The sequence below is a fragment of the Protopterus annectens genome, chromosome 1.part2 (assembly GCF_019279795.1).
Source record: "Protopterus annectens isolate FY-2018-M chromosome 1.part2, PAN1.0, whole genome shotgun sequence".
NCBI classification, from domain to species: Eukaryota; Metazoa; Chordata; order Ceratodontiformes; family Protopteridae; genus Protopterus; species Protopterus annectens.
The window spans coordinates 273,484,793-273,506,799 of NC_056727.1; the positions used below are offsets into that span (position 1 = coordinate 273,484,793).

The 22,007-nt window shown below is 36.6% G+C and overlaps 1 protein-coding gene across 2 annotated transcripts in view; it reads right to left on the reverse strand.

The window, feature by feature from the left end:
- Window positions 1–22,007, reverse strand: part of PCSK2 (proprotein convertase subtilisin/kexin type 2) — a 2,031,987-nt gene that overhangs the window by 1,180,670 nt on the left and 829,310 nt on the right. The window contains exon 3 of one of the 2 annotated variants that reach the window (XM_044056038.1): window positions 5,505–5,618. The exons of the other annotated variant lie outside the window; for it this stretch is intronic. Within the exon in view, the coding sequence (XP_043911973.1) occupies window positions 5,505–5,618 (114 nt within the window). The remainder of the gene's footprint in view (window positions 1–5,504; window positions 5,619–22,007) is intronic. 2 annotated transcript variants of the gene reach the window in all.

Below are 22,007 nucleotides of genomic sequence, written 5' to 3' on the forward strand. Positions count from 1 at the left end.
TTGTGAATTGATTACCTTCACTGGTGTTGAAAAAGTCAAGACCTGATAGAAGCCTCAGGATCAACATGTGAATTCCTCCTGAGCAACACAATTGTCTAAGCCCATCAAGCATATGGGAAAGGGAGTGGAGGTGTTCTGATATTACAAGGGGTATTTATGTAAATCAAGTTGCAGATGCTGAATGCACATCACCAAAGACTCTCTTAGGTTGAACTGCTGAATTGAGTTGCTTTACTGTGTTGGGATTGCTGCAGAATTAGGTCCTTTTCATTTTTTTTTACGTAATTATTCAATTCAACTTTATTGTCATATGTACTAGAAACAGTGTCATAAAGTAGAATGAAATTCTTATCCTGCAAGTCCTCTAGCAACATATAAAACAATGACAATTAACAAAAAAGAGGTAATCTAAGACAATAAATTTACAATAATATAAATAGCAATATCAAGTAAAAAATTTATAACTGTGCAAAAGAGCGCATTTGTGCAAAAAAGCTTGTTTCTCTCCAAATGTGAACTGATCTACAAGACTGAGGGAGAGGTAGTATATGAGTTTCATTTAACAGTCTAATAGCTTGATGTATAAAACTGTCTTTCCGCCTGGTTATTCTGGATGCCATTGTCTTATAATGTCTCCCTGATGCTAGGAGCATAAACAATTTGTGTTGTGGGTAGGTAGTGTCCAAGACAATGTTTTGTAGATGTCCTCCAAAGCAGGGAGTGTTACTTCAATGATGTTTTGTTCATTTTTTATTACTCACTGCAGAGTCTTGCAATCACATATTGTAGTATTGCTGAATCATGCTGTAATAGTGGGAGAGAATACTCTCAATTGTGCATCTGTAGAAATTGCTGAGGATAGTGTTGAGCATAGCAAACTTCATCAGCCTTCTCAGAAAATACAGTCACTGCTGGCTTTTTCCTCCTAGATCTGTGATGTTATGAGTTCAAGTAAGGTCTTTATAGCTTATAGGTAAATGAAAGATATTTCAGATGCAGAAGTGGATGTATAACAAATCTACAGGGAAACATGTCTGGAATTGCAAGTTAATTTTATTCTGAACAATGCAAGATCAGAACAAACACACTTAATAGGACAAATGTATGTGTATGCATGTATCTGTGTGTCTGTGTGCCCATGTCAGTGTATATCTATCTTATTCTGAATAGTTGTGATGTGTGTGTGTGTGTGTGTGTGTGTGTGTGTGTGTGTGTGTGTGTGTGTGTGTGTGTGTGTGTGTTTGGAGTAAATGATATGGGGAGATGTGACAGTAGGCAGCACCTACATCCAGTGGGAAGAAATTATTATGCAATACAGTGTACTATAGCACCATGGACAGTGCAGATGCAGGAACAGCAGCCAATAAGAGGCAGTGGGAATCAATCACTGCACATTACACAGAGCTTCAGCACCCTGGACAGCTTAGATGCAGGAACAGCAAAGGACAGGCAGAGCGTGACAGAACCACAGAAGGACAGAGACACAGCCACAAAGTCACCTTCAGTAAAAAGCATTCTAATAACAGCAACAAAAACAATAATAATAATAATAATAAATCATCATGATCATCATCATCATCTTCTTTCAGCTGTTCCTGTTAGGGGTCACCACAGCAGATCATCTGTTTCCATTTCTTCCTGTCCTCTGCATCATGCTCTTTCACACCAACCACCTGCATGTCCTCTCTCACTATATCCATAAACCTCATCTTAGGCCTTCCTCTTTTCCTCTTACCTGGCAGCTCCATCCTTAGCATCCTTTTCCCAATATACCCTGCATCCCTCCTCAGCACATGTCCAAACCAATGCAATCTCGCCTCTCTTGCTTTGTCTCCAAACTGTCCAACCTGAGCTGACCCTCTAATATACTGATTCCTAATCCTGTCCATCCTAATCACATCCAGTGCAAATCTTAACATCTTTAACTCTGCCACATCCAGCTCTGACTCCTGCCTTTTCGACAATGCTACCGTCTCCAGTCCATATAATATAGCTGGTCTCACTACCCTCTTGTAGACCTTCCCTTTCACTCTTATTGGTACCCGTCTGTCACAAATCACTCCTGACACTCTTCTCCACCCATTCCACCCTGCCTGTACTCTCTTCTTCACCTCTCTTCCACACTCACCATTACTCTGAACTGTTGATCCCAAGTACTTAAATTCATCCACCTTTACCAACTCTACTCCCTGCATCCTCACCATTCCTCTACTCTCCCTCTCATTTACACACATATATTCTGTTTTAGCCCTGCTGACCTTCATGCCTCTCCTCTCTAAAGCATATCTCCACCTCTCCAGGGTCTCCTCAACCTGGTCCCTACTCTCACTACATATCGCAATGTCATCTGCAAACATCATAGTTCACAGGGCCTCCTGTCTAATCTCATCTGTCAACCTGTCCATCACCACTGCAAATAAGAAAGGGCTCAGAACTGATCCTTGATGTAATCCCACCTCCACCTTAAATGTATCTGTCACTCCCACTGCAGTCCTCACCAATGTCACACTACCCTTGTACATATCCTATACTACTCTTACATACTTTTCTGCCACTCCCGAAATCCTCATACAATACCACAACTCCAATAAATATACATTTAAAATGTTTACAATAACAGTGACTATACTGAAAAAATTAAACTTGTAAATGATTGAGTAATCAAATAGCTAGTGTTAATAATAATCCAACAGTTTAATTAAAACAGCACTTATTTATTCATAATTTAATTGTGTTTATTCATAACTTAGCAACACTGAGTTTAAGAACTGGGGTAGTGAACATTTGGGATATATCGAGGCATTTAATCTAAACTGCCATATTTATTGACAGTATTCTAACCCTGTTCTAAGGAACTTCCCTAGATATTTTGTGGAAACACCTCAGAAATCCCAAAATAAAACTTTGTGTAGGTCACACAGGTTTGTACATGTTTAAAAAGTGCATTATTGGGGATGCATTTAGATATAGTATAAATATGTTCATAAATTCTTCTCTGAAACTGTCTTTTGGTTTACTCCTATATAGTAACGTGAGCAACCTGAACATAAAGCAATATATATATATATATATATATATATATATATATATATATATATATATATATATATAACTCCCTTTGAAGCACAATTCCTACCAACAAGGGAAATTTTGCAATAAGAAGAGTCTAGAATAATAGAGTCTTGCTCTAACACATAAGCACATTGATTACAGGCACCACATCTACAGGTGCCCCTAGTGACTTTAGTCTTATTACTACTCACTTGGTGTTCAAAAATCTCTTTAAAATTTAGTTTAAAGAAACAAAATAGAGTATATATGTCAGTTTCTAAGCACACAGCTCCTGTAGCCAATACCAGACTTTGGCAGAACAATTGTATTTCCTCTTCTTTCACCAGGAGATTACTTGCAAAACCTGTTCTAAATGCAAAAACGTCACTGTAGCACAAAACATAGTAAAGTACAACACTTTAAAATTTACTTTAGTATACTCTAATTTAAGATAGAAAACAGAAAAAATTCATTTCACAAATGTATCTGGATATGAATTGCAGTCAAAGCTAAGTTGATGTCCTCAGGCATGCTCATGTAGTTACAAGACAGCCAAGTACAGAGTCAGTATCTGCAAACTATAAGTTTAAACAAACAAACAAACTATAAAGTACACTGGACACATATATGAAGTGCACTGCTATTGTAATCAGCAATAAATTTCACACAGAACAATACCAGTATCCCTTCTCTCACATGGAGACTACTTGTTGTTCCAGTTCTACATTTAAAATGTCATCACAGCACAAGACACAGTGCAGTATTTTAAATCTATCATCTCTAAATTAAGGAGGAAAAAAGAAAGAAAATAGTCACATCCCAGATGTAGTAGGATCACGTCTGTGGTCAAAGTCAAACAGATGTCCTCTGGCAGGGTAATGTCATCATTGCCCTGCACCATCCAAACACTAAACCCCTTGAAAAAAAACATGCTCGCTATTCTCTTACTGACTGACGATGCATCTACTACTTTTATTATGTGGGTTCAGGTTGCTATTCCATCATACCACCTACAGATCTACATTTAGGTCTTTTAACCTTTCTGCAATACCCATATGATGATAGTATCAATTGCCCTAGCTATATCCAGTTATACACCATCATTATCCTCAGCCTCTTGTGACCTTTTTGAAGAAGTTTACTAAATTTAGTAGCTATAACTTGGTGTATGAGCTTTTTGATATTTTATTTTATGAAGTCATATATGATGCATTCCATGGCCTTGCAGTGTAGACTAGTTAGACTAATGAGGTCCATTCAAAGATAGCGTGCTCTATTGAATGACAGTGTGCATGTGTTTTTCCTCATTTTTCATATAACATGACAAGAGTTATTATTTGAATCATTGTACTGACCTCTTCTGATCCCTGCAGAAAGTTCCAAGTGCACTTGACTCTTTAGCATTAACCATGCTCCTGCACTGCCACATTTGCATGCAGCTTTCATCAGCATAACCAGTGTAACACTACATACTGTAGCCTTCTTACTACTGCATCATTACAGCTGTTTCTGAATTGCTCTTGAATAATACAATGAGCAAACCTGCTACAATCAAGATTGCAGAGTGCATTATGAATTTCTAATCCCAACCTTGATCTTATTATGGAGTACAGCTCTTATGCATTCCTAATTTGGAGAATTCCTTAATAAAAACAATGTAGTACAATTTAATTTATTCTCATAAAAGCATTTTTAAGTATTAAGTGATCATTTTATCCCAGACTGCAACTACATATAATGAATTTGCTGGTTTTGTAATATTATTTGGTTTATTTATAAACACATACATTTCCCTTTCATAGACATAATTACTTGGAATTGTCTCACATAACTTTATTTATTTATTTTATTTATTGACATTTGTTTCCTGGGAAAGTCCACTGAACCAAAAAGAGCCCATTTTAGTGGAGGCCTGGGAGAAATTAAGTTAGTATAGTTATATATAAAACATTCATTGGAATTGTGAGATACAGTAATATTAAAGTAAAGAGCAGAGGTTTATACAGACATACAGCAGGAGTGCATATTAAACATAATATATGTATATACAATATGATTATAAAAGGTAAAGGTGGTGTACAAAATCAGCATTTGCAAAAGGTATTGTACAGAGACAAAAGGTAATATGCAAGATTAATAGAAGTATCGTGTAATGAGATATTTGCAGGTTAAAATAGTTTGAAACACACACCAGTTAGACATGATACATATTGAGATTTGCTAGCAATAAGGAAGTCATAGAGCGATATGTACAGTCCAGTGGGATCGGTAGTGCGAGGCAGTGAGAATACTAAACAGAAAATACAAGCTTGTTTCTGTAATCTTTTCTTGCTTTAACCAATTTATACAATTTAGAGCTTTGACATAAAAAAGAAAGCATACATTATTAGCATTTCATTGTGGAACGGTTCCCTGAAGACACAACCGTTTTGTAATGATTATATGTTTCTTACCAGGTACCACTGTTTTGCAAACAAAGGATCACTCATATTGATATCAATTTCATTAAGACTCCTATAGCCACGCTTTTTTCTCTCAAACCCCTCCTGCTGCACAACTGCCTTTACCTGAAATAATATACACAAAGAATTGTTAGAAATGAGCTATAAAACTTTAAAGCCTTATAATTTGCAGTGATATGCATCATTGCCATGAGAAAACTTGGGTGCATATAGATACAAGAGCAGCAATTATATTAGGTAAAAAAATTACATTTTTCATGGCAACATTTCCATCTTACAGAGGGATATATAAGTTTTATACAACTACAATATTTATTTGAGTATTAATTTGTTAACTATTAGAAAGCAATTTACTAAACTGGAGATGAGAGAAAAATGATTAAGCAGGACTTTTTCAAAAATAATTTCACATGAAAGTACTAAAGGAGTGAATCATGCTGTAATAGTGGGAGAGAATACTCTCAATTGTGCATCTGTAGAAATTGCTGAGGATAGTGTTGAGCATAGCAAACTTCATCAGCCTTCTCAGAAAATACAGTCACTGCTGGCTTTTTCCTCCTAGATCTGTGATGTTATGAGTTCAAGTAAGGTCTTTATAGCTTATAGGTAAATGAAAGATATTTCAGATGCAGAAGTGGATGTATAACAAATCTACAGGGAAACATGTCTGGAATTGCAAGTTAATTTTATTCTGAACAATGCAAGATCAGAACAAACACACTTAATAGGACAAATGTATGTGTATGCATGTATCTGTGTGTCTGTGTGCCCATGTCAGTGTATATCTATCTTATTCTGAATAGTTGTGATGTGTGTGTGTGTGTGTGTGTGTGTGTGTGTGTGTGTGTGTGTGTGTGTGTGTGTGTTTGGAGTAAATGATATGGGGAGATGTGACAGTAGGCAGCACCTACATCCAGTGGGAAGAAATTATTATGCAATACAGTGTACTATAGCACCATGGACAGTGCAGATGCAGGAACAGCAGCCAATAAGAGGCAGTGGGAATCAATCACTGCACATTACACAGAGCTTCAGCACCCTGGACAGCTTAGATGCAGGAACAGCAAAGGACAGGCAGAGCGTGACAGAACCACAGAAGGACAGAGACACAGCCACAAAGTCACCTTCAGTAAAAAGCATTCTAATAACAGCAACAAAAACAATAATAATAATAATAATAAATCATCATGATCATCATCATCATCTTCTTTCAGCTGTTCCTGTTAGGGGTCACCACAGCAGATCATCTGTTTCCATTTCTTCCTGTCCTCTGCATCATGCTCTTTCACACCAACCACCTGCATGTCCTCTCTCACTATATCCATAAACCTCATCTTAGGCCTTCCTCTTTTCCTCTTACCTGGCAGCTCCATCCTTAGCATCCTTTTCCCAATATACCCTGCATCCCTCCTCAGCACATGTCCAAACCAATGCAATCTCGCCTCTCTTGCTTTGTCTCCAAACTGTCCAACCTGAGCTGACCCTCTAATATACTGATTCCTAATCCTGTCCATCCTAATCACATCCAGTGCAAATCTTAACATCTTTAACTCTGCCACATCCAGCTCTGACTCCTGCCTTTTCGACAATGCTACCGCCTCCAGTCCATATAATATAGCTGGTCTCACTACCCTCTTGTAGACCTTCCCTTTCACTCTTATTGGTACCCGTCTGTCACAAATCACTCCTGACACTCTTCTCCACCCATTCCACCCTGCCTGTACTCTCTTCTTCACCTCTCTTCCACACTCACCATTACTCTGAACTGTTGATCCCAAGTACTTAAATTCATCCACCTTTACCAACTCTACTCCCTGCATCCTCACCATTCCTCTACTCTCCCTCTCATTTACACACATATATTCTGTTTTAGCCCTGCTGACCTTCATGCCTCTCCTCTCTAAAGCATATCTCCACCTCTCCAGGGTCTCCTCAACCTGGTCCCTACTCTCACTACATATCGCAATGTCATCTGCAAACATCATAGTTCACAGGGCCTCCTGTCTAATCTCATCTGTCAACCTGTCCATCACCACTGCAAATAAGAAAGGGCTCAGAACTGATCCTTGATGTAATCCCACCTCCACCTTAAATGTATCTGTCACTCCCACTGCAGTCCTCACCAATGTCACACTACCCTTGTACATATCCTATACTACTCTTACATACTTTTCTGCCACTCCCGAAATCCTCATACAATACCACAACTCCAATAAATATACATTTAAAATGTTTACAATAACAGTGACTATACTGAAAAAAAATTAAACTTGTAAATGATTGAGTAATCAAATAGCTAGTGTTAATAATAATCCAACAGTTTAATTAAAACAGCACTTATTTATTCATAATTTAATTGTGTTTATTCATAACTTAGCAACACTGAGTTTAAGAACTGGGGTAGTGAACATTTGGGATATATCGAGGCATTTAATCTAAACTGCCATATTTATTGACAGTATTCTAACCCTGTTCTAAGGAACTTCCCTAGATATTTTGTGGAAACACCTCAGAAATCCCAAAATAAAACTTTGTGTAGGTCACACAGGTTTGTACATGTTTAAAAAGTGCATTATTGGGGATGCATTTAGATATAGTATAAATATGTTCATAAATTCTTCTCTGAAACTGTCTTTTGGTTTACTCCTATATAGTAACGTGAGCAACCTGAACATAAAGCAATATATATATATATATATATATATATATATATATATATATATATATATATATATATATAACTCCCTTTGAAGCACAATTCCTACCAACAAGGGAAATTTTGCAATAAGAAGAGTCTAGAATAATAGAGTCTTGCTCTAACACATAAGCACATTGATTACAGGCACCACATCTACAGGTGCCCCTAGTGACTTTAGTCTTATTACTACTCACTTGGTGTTCAAAAATCTCTTTAAAATTTAGTTTAAAGAAACAAAATAGAGTATATATGTCAGTTTCTAAGCACACAGCTCCTGTAGCCAATACCAGACTTTGGCAGAACAATTGTATTTCCTCTTCTTTCACCAGGAGATTACTTGCAAAACCTGTTCTAAATGCAAAAACGTCACTGTAGCACAAAACATAGTAAAGTACAACACTTTAAAATTTACTTTAGTATACTCTAATTTAAGATAGAAAAACAGAAAAAAATTCATTTCACAAATGTATCTGGATATGAATTGCAGTCAAAGCTAAGTTGATGTCCTCAGGCATGCTCATGTAGTTACAAGACAGCCAAGTACAGAGTCAGTATCTGCAAACTATAAGTTTAAACAAACAAACAAACTATAAAGTACACTGGACACATATATGAAGTGCACTGCTATTGTAATCAGCAATAAATTTCACACAGAACAATACCAGTATCCCTTCTCTCACATGGAGACTACTTGCTGTTCCAGTTCTACATTTAAAATGTCATCACAGCACAAGACACAGTGCAGTATTTTAAATCTATCATCTCTAAATTAAGGAGGAAAAAAAGAAAGAAAATAGTCACATCCCAGATGTAGTAGGATCACGTCTGTGGTCAAAGTCAAACAGATGTCCTCTGGCAGGGTAATGTCATCATTGCCCTGCACCATCCAAACACTAAACCCCTTGAAAAAAAACATGCTCGCTATTCTCTTACTGACTGACGATGCATCTACTACTTTTATTATGTGGGTTCAGGTTGCTATTCCATCATACCACCTACAGATCTACATTTAGGTCTTTTAACCTTTCTGCAATACCCATATGATGATAGTATCAATTGCCCTAGCTATATCCAGTTATACACCATCATTATCCTCAGCCTCTTGTGACCTTTTTGAAGAAGTTTACTAAATTTAGTAGCTATAACTTGGTGTATGAGCTTTTGATATTTTATTTTATGAAGTCATATATGATGCATTCCATGGCCTTGCAGTGTAGACTAGTTAGACTAATGAGGTCCATTCAAAGATAGCGTGCTCTATTGAATGACAGTGTGCATGTGTTTTTCCTCATTTTTCATATAACATGACAAGAGTTATTATTTGAATCATTGTACTGACCTCTTCTGATCCCTGCAGAAAGTTCCAAGTGCACTTGACTCTTTAGCATTAACCATGCTCCTGCACTGCCACATTTGCATGCAGCTTTCATCAGCATAACCAGTGTAACACTACATACTGTAGCCTTCTTACTACTGCATCATTACAGCTGTTTCTGAATTGCTCTTGAATAATACAATGAGCAAACCTGCTACAATCAAGATTGCAGAGTGCATTATGAATTTCTAATCCCAACCTTGATCTTATTATGGAGTACAGCTCTTATGCATTCCTAATTTGGAGAATTCCTTAATAAAAACAATGTAGTACAATTTAATTTATTCTCATAAAAAGCATTTTTAAGTATTAAGTGATCATTTTATCCCAGACTGCAACTACATATAATGAATTTGCTGGTTTTGTAATATTATTTGGTTTATTTATAAACACATACATTTCCCTTTCATAGACATAATTACTTGGAATTGTCTCACATAACTTTATTTATTTATTTTATTTATTGACATTTGTTTCCTGGGAAAGTCCACTGAACCAAAAAGAGCCCATTTTTAGTGGAGGCCTGGGAGAAATTAAGTTAGTATAGTTATATATAAAACATTCATTGGAATTGTGAGATACAGTAATATTAAAGTAAAGAGCAGAGGTTTATACAGACATACAGCAGGAGTGCATATTAAACATAATATATGTATATACAATATGATTATAAAAAGGTAAAGGTGGTGTACAAAATCAGCATTTGCAAAAGGTATTGTACAGAGACAAAAGGTAATATGCAAGATTAATAGAAGTATCGTGTAATGAGATATTTGCAGGTTAAAATAGTTTGAAACACACACCAGTTAGACATGATACATATTGAGATTTGCTAGCAATAAGGAAGTCATAGAGCGATATGTACAGTCCAGTGGGATCGGTAGTGCGAGGCAGTGAGAATACTAAACAGAAAATACAAGCTTGTTTCTGTAATCTTTTCTTGCTTTAACCAATTTATACAATTTAGAGCTTTGACATAAAAAAGAAAGCATACATTATTAGCATTTCATTGTGGAACGGTTCCCTGAAGACACAACCGTTTTGTAATGATTATATGTTTCTTACCAGGTACCACTGTTTTGCAAACAAAGGATCACTCATATTGATATCAATTTCATTAAGACTCCTATAGCCACGCTTTTTTCTCAAACCCCTCCTGCTGCACAACTGCCTTTACCTGAAATAATATACACAAAGAATTGTTAGAAATGAGCTATAAAACTTTAAAGCCTTATAATTTGCAGTGATATGCATCATTGCCATGAGAAAACTTGGGTGCATATAGATACAAGAGCAGCAATTATATTAGGTAAAAAAATTACATTTTTCATGGCAACATTTCCATCTTACAGAGGGATATATAAGTTTTATACAACTACAATATTTATTTGAGTATTAATTTGTTAACTATTAGAAAGCAATTTACTAAACTGGAGATGAGAGAAAAATGATTAAGCAGGACTTTTTCAAAAATAATTTCACATGAAAGTACTAAAGGAGTGCATGACTGTAGTGCTAAATCCATGTGTCAATCTAAAAAAATAACCAAAAAAAATAACTGTATATACAAATTAATGCAGGAAACAAAAGGCAGATTCAAACCAAACTTAAATAAAATAAGAACAAGTGCTTTCATTAGTCAAATATAAAATACATCAAGACTTCCTCTGACTGTTATTGTTTCAAGTCAAAAATCTCTGCTATTTAATACTGGTAGGTTTATTTTAATCATGGATTTATACGATCACTATGCTTTGTCAATTTTACCATACACTGGGTTCTATAAGATGCAATATTTGTAAAAGTCCTTGCATTCATCCCAAATTCTCCGGTTGCATGGATATATATTTTCCACCTAAGTTCCTTTGCTTCTTCTCCATTGTGATACTCCCTTTCTCGAATGCCACTTTCTATATAATTTAATGTAAAAACTATGAATGTCTTATACTAAGTGCACATGAAAGTGTGTCTATAAGTGCATCCAGTATGCTTTCTTACATATTAAATATATATCATTACTATATGAAACAACTGTTTTCTAAGCTGTGCCAATTGCACAAATGCAATCATCATCAGTAAGTCTAGTTTTACTACTAATAACAGTAAATCATTCAATGTTTGACATAAGGAATACTGGTAACCAGTGTTATCAGGTGTTACTTTCAAATATACATAGCATTTTGCACACTGTAATATATATATATATATATATATATATATATATATATATATATATATATATATATATATATATTGTACAAGGTACTTGAGCTTTAGCAAATCGTTAATGGCACACCCATTTAAGGAATGCATGTTTAGCTAGAAACGAATAAGAAATTCTAAAAAAAAAAAATAATTATCAAAATCAGTTACCACAGAATTCAAAGAAATGTTAAGTCAAATTTTATTAATAAATCACAGAAATGATATACAAATAAATATTAAATTAAGTGCACTAAAGCTGTCACTCTGACCTAGTTGATGAGTTATGCCAGTCATACAAATGAGCGATTTCCTTCCTATTTCTATCCCTCACTGGTGTACCCTGTTAAAATGGAAAAGAACAATAAATCACAAACCAACATGATTGTTTCAGATAAGGTCTGAATTGTCCTGTCTACAGTATGTGTGAATTTATAGCTGACTAGTCCTTTTGGGTTGGTGAGAGTATGCCTGTGTAAAACCTATCCCTTTTTAACAACAAACAGTGAAAATCAGTGATAAAACAACAAAATATAAATCAAAGTAAATGTTACTATCTACAAGCTATCTTTATCATCCTACAAACAATAAACAACAGAGATAAAAAGTAAAATATAAATCAAAATAACCCTTCTCTTACCAAGCAATTGCAGAGTCAATCATAAACCAATGTAGAATTGTTTCAGATAAGCTATGGAGAAGATATCTGTCAATCATTTATCATGATCCCTGGTTTATATTTTGAAAACTAGCTTTGGTTCTCAGAAAACTTGTACAAAAAGATTGAACAAATGATCCCCCTTCCCTACTTGTGTAAAACTAGATGACAGAGCAGTATATTTATTAGCATAACTAGTGAGGCTTCCTGAGGCTGTACATAAGGTCACGCTTTGTGGTGCTTTCCAATACTTTGCTGTGATCAGTTTGATATAATTTGCTATCTGAAACAGAGAAACTGTCTTAGTGCAGTAAAGAATAGTAAGTTTATAGACACAGTTCAACATCCACATTTGCTCAGTGCAAGGGATTGAAATGCCATGACAACTAGATGACACTGTGGCAATCAGTGTGCGTACTTTTTGAATTTTAGAGAAAGAAAATAATTTATAGTTTCTCTCAGCTTCTGAAACATCACACACTGAATTGAAACTCTGTGAAACTCTGTCTACGGGTCGAGATCCATTCATAGCAAATGTGCTCAAGCTTCCCAAAGAGTAGTTATAGGCTGTAACTATCTAAATATAACTAGGGGGTATAGGCTTATAGGGAGGCAGGGGATATGACACATAGACTAAACATGTATGAGAATTTCTAGTGGTGAATCCACCATCGATATCTATATCTTTTTGGAAGTTAGGGTTGTGTACCATCATGTTGCTCTAATATTGTAGAGCAGGGATCAAGCTTCTCTTGTTGCAGAACCAAGCCATGATAAAGGCAAACATTCAGTTCTAATGAAGACCTCAGATGAGAGAGCAGTGCATGAGAAATTTAAAAAAAATGGTCAAAATTGCCCATTAATGAGTCCAAAAATATTTTGAGGTTGGTCAAAGTTGTATAAATCAGAGTTGCCATGCCAAACAGCACTGTGTTAAACCACCCAGTCTATGGATAGCTTTTGTCTCTTGGTGGAGAAGATAACAGTTATTGTCACCTGTACCAAGGGATGTTTACTCTGTTGGGTGTAAGGATCAAAGAAATAAGGAAGCTGTAGTTCTACACCTAATTTGGAGACTGCACTGTGGGTTACAGAAGTGTAGTACCAGCATATAACTGATGAGAAAATGATTTGCTGAACAAGATAAGAGTCAGCTGAGAAGGTGCATTAAAATGGTACGCGTCTGCTAAACCCCTATCACACAGATCAGTAATCCTCTCACTCTGCTCCAGATGGCTTTGGTTCAATTAGTTGACTAGATAGTGGAAGGACTGCTGCAAGGCAGGATGTGAGAGGGTGTTGAACTCTGACTTGACCATCCCTGAGGGGAAGGAGGCAAGATAATTCACTGTGCCACTTACCACAAAAGGACTATTAGTGTACTGCATATAGCAACCACTGAGTCCAGAAGTACATACCGAATTAAAGCTGTATTGTCCTCGGAGGCACTTACAGAGGAATCATTAAGGAGGACATTTCTCTTAGACAGTGGAATAGCATATTTTCTAGCTGATTCCCTTACGGGGTTAATTTTTAGACTAGCCTGATTTGCAGATTGACTTGTTTCTTAACACCTGATTCTCCCATTTAAGGACAGCAAAAGACCTGACTGAGCTACTACCCTGGTGAAGGTATGAATGGATACAGGAATTCAACTACATCCAAGGAATGAATGAATGTAAATAGATACACACACACACACACACACACACACACACACACACACACACACACACACACACACACACACACACACACACACACACACACACACATACATATGTGCACACAAATACACAGACACACACACATATTTATTTATTTTTATTTAACATTTGTTTACTAGGAAAGTCCAACTGGGACACAGGCCATTTTCAGCAGATGCTCAGGGAGAAATATTCCAGATGCATGTCTTTGGAATCTGGGAGGAAAACAGAGCACCCAGAGAAAACCCCATGCAAACGCAGGCAAGACATGCAGACTCCACACAGAAGGCACTCCAGCCAATAATCGAACCGGAGTATCTCTTGCTGTTAGGCAACAGCACTAACTGCTGCTCCACTGTGCATGCATGCGCGTGCACACACACACACACACACACACACACACACACACACACACACACACACACACACACACACACACACACACACACACACACAGACACACACACACACACACACACACACACACACACACACACACACACACACACACACACACACACACTCTCTCGTGCGCCTCTTTCCATTTTCACTACCTGCATCATAAAGGCTTTTACACAGTATCACAGTGAACATTGAAACTTCATTTTGTACTTACTTATTTGAACTAACTGAATATAACAGCAGACAGAAATGAATACTTTTCTTGATATGCTGTACTGTTCAGTGAATTTGCTGATGTTAGATTATTAATGTAGCAGCAAGATACAAATACAATACATAGAAGTGCAGCCTTCAGAAATGAGTCTCAAAATGTGCGACTACAGAAGATGACAATTGTTGCAAGGGGTGAGAAAGCATGTTGTGATACTGACATAATGTATAAGACACTCATAGGAGTATGGATGCATGTCTAGCAAGGGGGAGGAGATCAGCATGTACAGGAAGCACAAAGGCACAAATGTTATGTGTGCAGCATCTTCAAATGCCTGAGAAAACAAATATGGTATAACTCAACAGAACTTTATTTAAAAACTGTAACATGGGAGCAAAGACTAAATTAAGCCAAAAATGAAGATAAAAGTACATTTAAAGAGACACTAATCAGAAAAGCAGTTTTGAAGTATAATCTGACAGATTGTAGTGAAGGTTGTGAGGGGTAGAATAGGCCAGTCTTGTGCAGGTATTGTAGGTTGTGTTATGAAATCTCAGAAAATGACTGCATCATTTCAAGAGATGGCAAACTGTATTGAATGCCATGCTTAAATTGATGCATAGCTTCTTTCTTGTCATTGGATTATGCCCCAAGATGGTGTTTGGCATGGCAAGTCACAGTAAAACAGTGAAAACAGAGGATTGTTATTACTAATTCATGGAATGAAATAAACTGGAAAATAATGTGTCAGCACTTTTCTATAGTATAGCAGTGAATGAAAGTAAATAGTGTTGCCACTGAGACACGTGGGTGCAAACTCTTTGTCATGTGACAGACATATTGTGTGAAATTTAATAAGAAACAAACTAGTACAGTGTGCATTGTGTTTTGCTATTGCCATTGCTTCTGCTTTTATGTTACGAGTTGCCAGATTTTAGTTATTTTATCAACTTGTGCCATCATCTATAACAGGGTGAGTATTCGATGCTCATATTTACGGGTAGCCAACTTATGTCATGCAGCTGAATAAAGGATAACTGCATGGGCATTGTTATGAAAATGGGCATGCATACTTGTGTCTACTATGCCAGTGAAAGATATGGGACATACAGTCCAGAAATGTGTGCCTTTAATTACTAAGGAGCATTGTACTGGAAAAGTATGACCATGCTGACCTTTAGTGTCTGAAATGCGTCTGTGTGAAACTTATTACCGTTGTAGGTGGATATATATATATATATATATATATATATATATATATATATATATTTATATATTTATATATATATACGTATATATATATATATATATATATATATATATATATGAACTTATGGGAAAATTAATGAGTATTAATTGAGACAGGTGAAATTAAGAGTGCTTAATCTTTATTCTCAGGGTTTTGGATGTTACAGAACATGGACGTATTTAAGTGACCTCAGGTTATTCGTAACATTTTGTGATTAACTACTGCATGTCTCTAAGCCATGAAAATCTTCCTTATTAGGCAGAAAAGAAAAGTGTAAGATACAGAACTAGAGCAAAAGAGAGACATGAGACAGCTCTGCATGTAATGTCTGACTCAAAACAAATATAAAAATCTTGTAGATGTCACCTTGTCTAAGGTTAAGGATTTAATTTGGTTCAGTCCTGAGTTAGGCTGACAGAAACAAAGGAAACATGAGAAGCATATCTATAGAAGGATGCAATATTGAATTGATACACATATTTTAATATGTGTGTTTAAATTAAATATAAACCTAATATGTATACCGCAAACAGCTACATTAATGGAAAAAGCATTCTTTAAAAAGAAACCCATGAACTAGTGAATTTAATAAAATATCTCTTGTTGAATGGCAAGCTGCTTCCGTCATGAAATTATTTCTCATAAAGTAGCAGGAAATGAGATTTTGATGCCTATATACATTAATGAACGCCATGCCAAAACTTGTTATCTAAACAAGTTTCTTAAAAGTGGAACACATAAAACAGGCAGCCCTCCAGTTATAGGATGTAAACAATATTAGGCTGGCTCTTTTGTCAATCTATTTAAGGATGCACTGTAGTGGTTCCAGTAAACTACACACCTGATTAGTGTAACATGACTTTAAATAATTGAAAGAATGAGATTAAGTCTATCTGGTCTGTTTGAGTATTGCAGCTACCCCTACTGCCCTAAGTGCCCCAGACGTTCATAAAGATGGGCACCATTCTAATAATTGATTCTCCCTGTCTACTCTTGGTTTGCGAAAAAAGCATTTCCCTCTTTCTAAAGTAAACTGTGCCACTTATTACAGTGGTCATGCTCCTTCTATCTATCTATATCACCCTCTCTAGCAATAACATTTCTGTCAGTTTACCTCTTCATGGTATCATATAACCATATTACATCAACATATCACTCTTCTTTTCCACAAAAGAAGTGGTTGAGGTCCCAGACATTCTTTCATACATCTCCCCATTCCTTATCCCATTTTAGTTGAATTTCTCTATATAACTTTGTATAATTTGCTGAGTTTCCCCTTTGCAAAGCTTATGTAACTATGCACAGTACTCCGTTCATGACTTGTACTACACTCTGAAAAGGATCACCATACTCTTAATATTCTTACATGGCACATCACTGGTTATGTCTAAAAATATGGGATTTTTCATTGGTCATTGGCACTACCCTTTGGGTCTGAGCCTGATCACTGTGATTTCCCGCAAAGATAACCCCAACTCTAATTTTTCTTTTTGATTAAACCAAAACATCACATTCTACCCTATAAACACTATTCATCCCAACTGTACAGTTAACTATCCATACATACACACACACACACACACACACACACACACACACACACACACACACACACACACACACACACACACACACACACACACACACTTTAGCTAGGAGCTAATGATGGAAGACTCTGACAAACACTTTGGTGATGTCCACATAGATTCATGACTGCAAGGATGCCTCTGACCACTTCCTAGGGAACTTGGTCAGAGAACAGGATCAGGATTGCCTGGCAGGACCTAACCTACTCTACCCCAGAATATTGTAAGCTTTGTTTCCATTGCTGCATTTTATTTTTATGAACCCAGAAGTCAAACTCATTGGTCTTGAGTCCCAGTCATGTTCTTTCTTCTGTATTTGCAAGTTGGCACTAATATTGCTTGCGCCAGTACTTTAGGCCTGTTGAGTGGATTGTACATCTTCTGTCTCAGCAACCCCTGTGAAGGCCACCATTAACATCCTATCAGGTATCTGTGTGTTATCATTCTTTAGCATGTTACTTCATCTTTTACATTTTCATCCATCAATACCTGTTTTCCCAGCTCTGCCCTCCCAGGCTTGTATCTTGCATCACCTTTCCTTTATAAACACAGAAGCAAAGTATTAATTTGAAATTCCCTTCTGCTCCCAGTGTCCTTATACTTTAACCTTTCCATTTAAATTCTCTTTTTACTTATTTTTTAACAAGAAACATCTTTATTAAATTATCACTTATGACACAGGCAACCATACATACATTTATATAAATGCAAACAAACCATATTGGCATAATTTTAGATGCAAACATTATACATTGCCTGTAATCTATCCAGTCACTGTCATACATTACATATCTCAATCAAATCCTGCCTTCTTTTGAATCTCACTCCTCCTCTGCATGTATTGTTCCCACAATTTTGCTTTTTTTGTCATTTGCTCCTACCGTTTTCTAAAGATCCAGTTTCTACTTGTTTTATCTCTATTGCTCTATTCACTACTTCCAATACAATTGATTAAGATTTTGATTTCTATTTTCTAGTAATTGCTCTTTTGGCAGATATCATAGACTCAGTAAGGTCTTACTATGTCTAGGCAATTATGATTATGTAACATAGCTCAAAAAGTCTTTTCTTTAGTTATACCAATTTGCTCACCCAGTATTTCTGATACAGCAGTCTGCAGGGAATTGTTCAAGTCTGCCAACTCATTACACTCCCAGAAAATATGTACTCAATTATCTCTTTCTTCCCAATCTCATTATCTACCTAAAGAAAAATTATTTGGATTCTACTTGGGGTGTAAAAATACCTGTGTAAATACTTCCAAGCAAAGATTCTAAATCCTCTAAACTTTGTTGCATATTTGTGAGCCATACATATACCCTCCTATTGTGTCTTTGCGAATTGCATAGTCAGTCTCTCTTCCCAGTCCTTTCTAACTTCTTCTTATTGATTCTTATAGTTATAATGCAATATTTTATATGCTCTACTAAATATTCATTTTATAACAGCAGCTTCTGTTCCTGATTCTGCTAAAAACTCTACCAGTGCTGATCTTTCACCTAGGATCCCCCTATTTGTTTATCTTTGTCTATATACTGACATCAGTCCTTGATAGGGAAGGCAATCTATAGCCTGCAGACAAATAAATTCATGGCCTTTTCCCATTCTATTACCTTTCCCTCTGTAGTTATTTGCTCCCACTACATTGGATCTTTTGCCAGTTTCCTCCAATAAAATCCAACCCCCTCATGCCTATTGTCTGTATCCCAAATTGCAATCATCCCTATCAGTAAAATCTCATTTCTCTTCTCCTGTGTTGGCTTACTTCTTAGAATACGCTCTACTACTTTACGAATATTATATTATGTATGGTTATTACTATTTTCTTTAAGGATCTGCATCTAAAATCCTAGTCTCTCTTTGTTTCTTGAGCTTCACTCATTTCATCATCAACCCTTTGCACTTTAAATTACATTGCGTGTGCTATGTATAGAAGCCTTAACTGTGTAGCTCTAAAATATCCCTTCAGATTGGGTAATCCCAGACCACTTTGTTCACTTTGAAAAATCAGATTAGCCTGCTTGGCTTTTGTCATCTTCCCCCTCCCAGATAAAATCCTTCAGCTCTTTATTAATTGCTATCCACAACTTCTCTTCTGGTTGACAAAAATATGCCTGACCTGTGTATAAAACTAAATGGCCTAAACACATTTTAACTGCTTGTATCTTTCTATCCATATCCATAAAACAGAGCTTCCAATTTCTCAGTTTTTATCTTTTGTTTAGTCTCTGCCCACCAGGGGCGGCCCATGCTATAGGACTGCTGGACTGCAGCCCCCTCAAGAAAAAGTAAAAAGAAATTAAAAAAAAAAAAATTTAAATTCACAGACTTCACGCATGCGCAGTAGTCCAGACTACTGTGAGTCTACTGCACATGCTCCAGGCAGTCCTGGTAGGGAAACACAAGGAGAGTCTGAACACTTTTAAAGTGCACAGACTCACTGGGAAAACACATTGGGGCCGGACTGCAACACCAGCAGTCAGGAATTGAGTCTCTCATCAGATCTCACAGGTCTTTGGATTATTGCACGGGCATTTGGATGTACGTTATGGAGAATGGACAGGTAAGTGTGCTAATTATGGTGCTTTTACCATTTTGATAGGGACTAGGTGTTTGAAGTTATGCTTTTAACTTTTTGATAGGGACTAGGTGTTTGAAGTTATGCTTTTAACTTTTTGATAGGGACTTGTGTGTTTGTGAACTTAGTGTTTGAAGTTATGCTTTTAACCTTTTGATAGGGACTTGTGTGTGTGTGGACTTAGTGTTTGAAGTTATGCTTTTAACGTTTTGATAGGGACTTGTGTGTGTGGACTTAGTGTTTGAAGTTATGCTTTTAACTGTTTGATAGGAAAGGGAGGGGTGTGTGTGTGTGTGTGTAAATGCCCCAGGTGCTCATGGTGGTGTGGTAGGGAATACCTCAGGCTTGAACCCTGTACCCTGTATGCAGGTGTTAAAGACTTGAGTTCCCTACCCACCACCATTTGTAAAAAAAAATGCAGATTTTTGCCTCATATTTGATCTGATCTGTTCCTCATAATATCTGTGGTTTGTAAATGTTGCAATGCTTGATATTTGATGGTGCACTGGTAGCATTGTTGCCTCACAGCTGCAGTTTCTCAGGTTTGATTCTTGGCTGGGGTTCCTTCTTTGTGGGGTCTGTATCTTCTCCCTGTGTTTGTGTGGGTTTGCTTTTGTGTCCTCCCATGTTACAAAGACATGTCTGCATTATTTCTTCCTGGGCCTCTGCTGAAAATTGTTTTTTTGTTCCAAGTCAGACTGTCCTGATTAACAAATGTTAAATAAAATTGACAGGCATTTGAATTTCAGACTTCAGGTTTCTGAATGTTTAATTTTTTACATATTTGATGGTGCAGTGGCAGTATTGTTGCCTCATAGCTACAGGATTTGTGGTGCCTTCTTTGTGGAGTCTGCATCTTATCTCTGTGTTTGCGTGGATTTGCTCTGGTATCCTGCCATTTTACAAAGACGTGTCTACAGTATTTCTCCCTGGGCCTCTGCTGAAAATTGTTTTTGTTCCATCAGAAGTAAAATTGACAGGCATTTGAATTTCAGACTATGATATACGTAGTAAAACAACTTTTTATTCTAGCAATAAATATATAGTAACACAGCCTCTTATTATAACATTTTTTTAAGTTTATAAGATGACTATTTTAATTTTTTCCTTATTTTTGGGACTGTAATACCCTGTTAGTGGCTTTGTCCAGGTTTTTTGTGCTAAGGTTGACAGCTATGGCAAGAACTGAATTCACTGAATATGTTTGAGGGCTGTATTCCCTCAGCACAAAACACCTGGACAAACCCAGTAATAAGAGGTTGACAGCTATGGTGAGAACTGAATTCATTAAATGATAGCCATTTAAGTTTCAGTCTTCCTCTCGTTCACAAAACAGCTGATTTGGCGTAGTGGTATGTTGCTCTTGACTGTTTTGCACAGGGACCTTGTCTGTAAAATGTACGGTGGTAACACAGCATTTTTCTTTCACAAAGCAGGTGATTTGGCATAGTGGTATGTTGTTCTGACTCTTTTTTGCACAGGGACTTTGGCAGTAAAATGTATGGTGGTAACACAGCATTTTATTCTAGCAGCTTTCCAAGATTATACAAGCAATGTTTAATGTGTCCCTGGTTTTTACCCTTTTGACCCACCCCAATAAATTTGGCTTTTTCCAGACTTCTTGTACTGCGAAGTTGAGATGCAGTTGAGTATTGAATAGATTTTACAAGGAGCTGAGAGCTGCAGGGGAAGAGATGTTTAGTGCTAATAGCACAACAGGCTGTGTGCTTGCTTTTGATGCAAAAGGTTGTTGGTTCTACTCCCATAAGGGGTGAATGCTGCCGTATTGAAAGTTAAGATACTAATTATGAGCCTGTTATCAGTTTGCC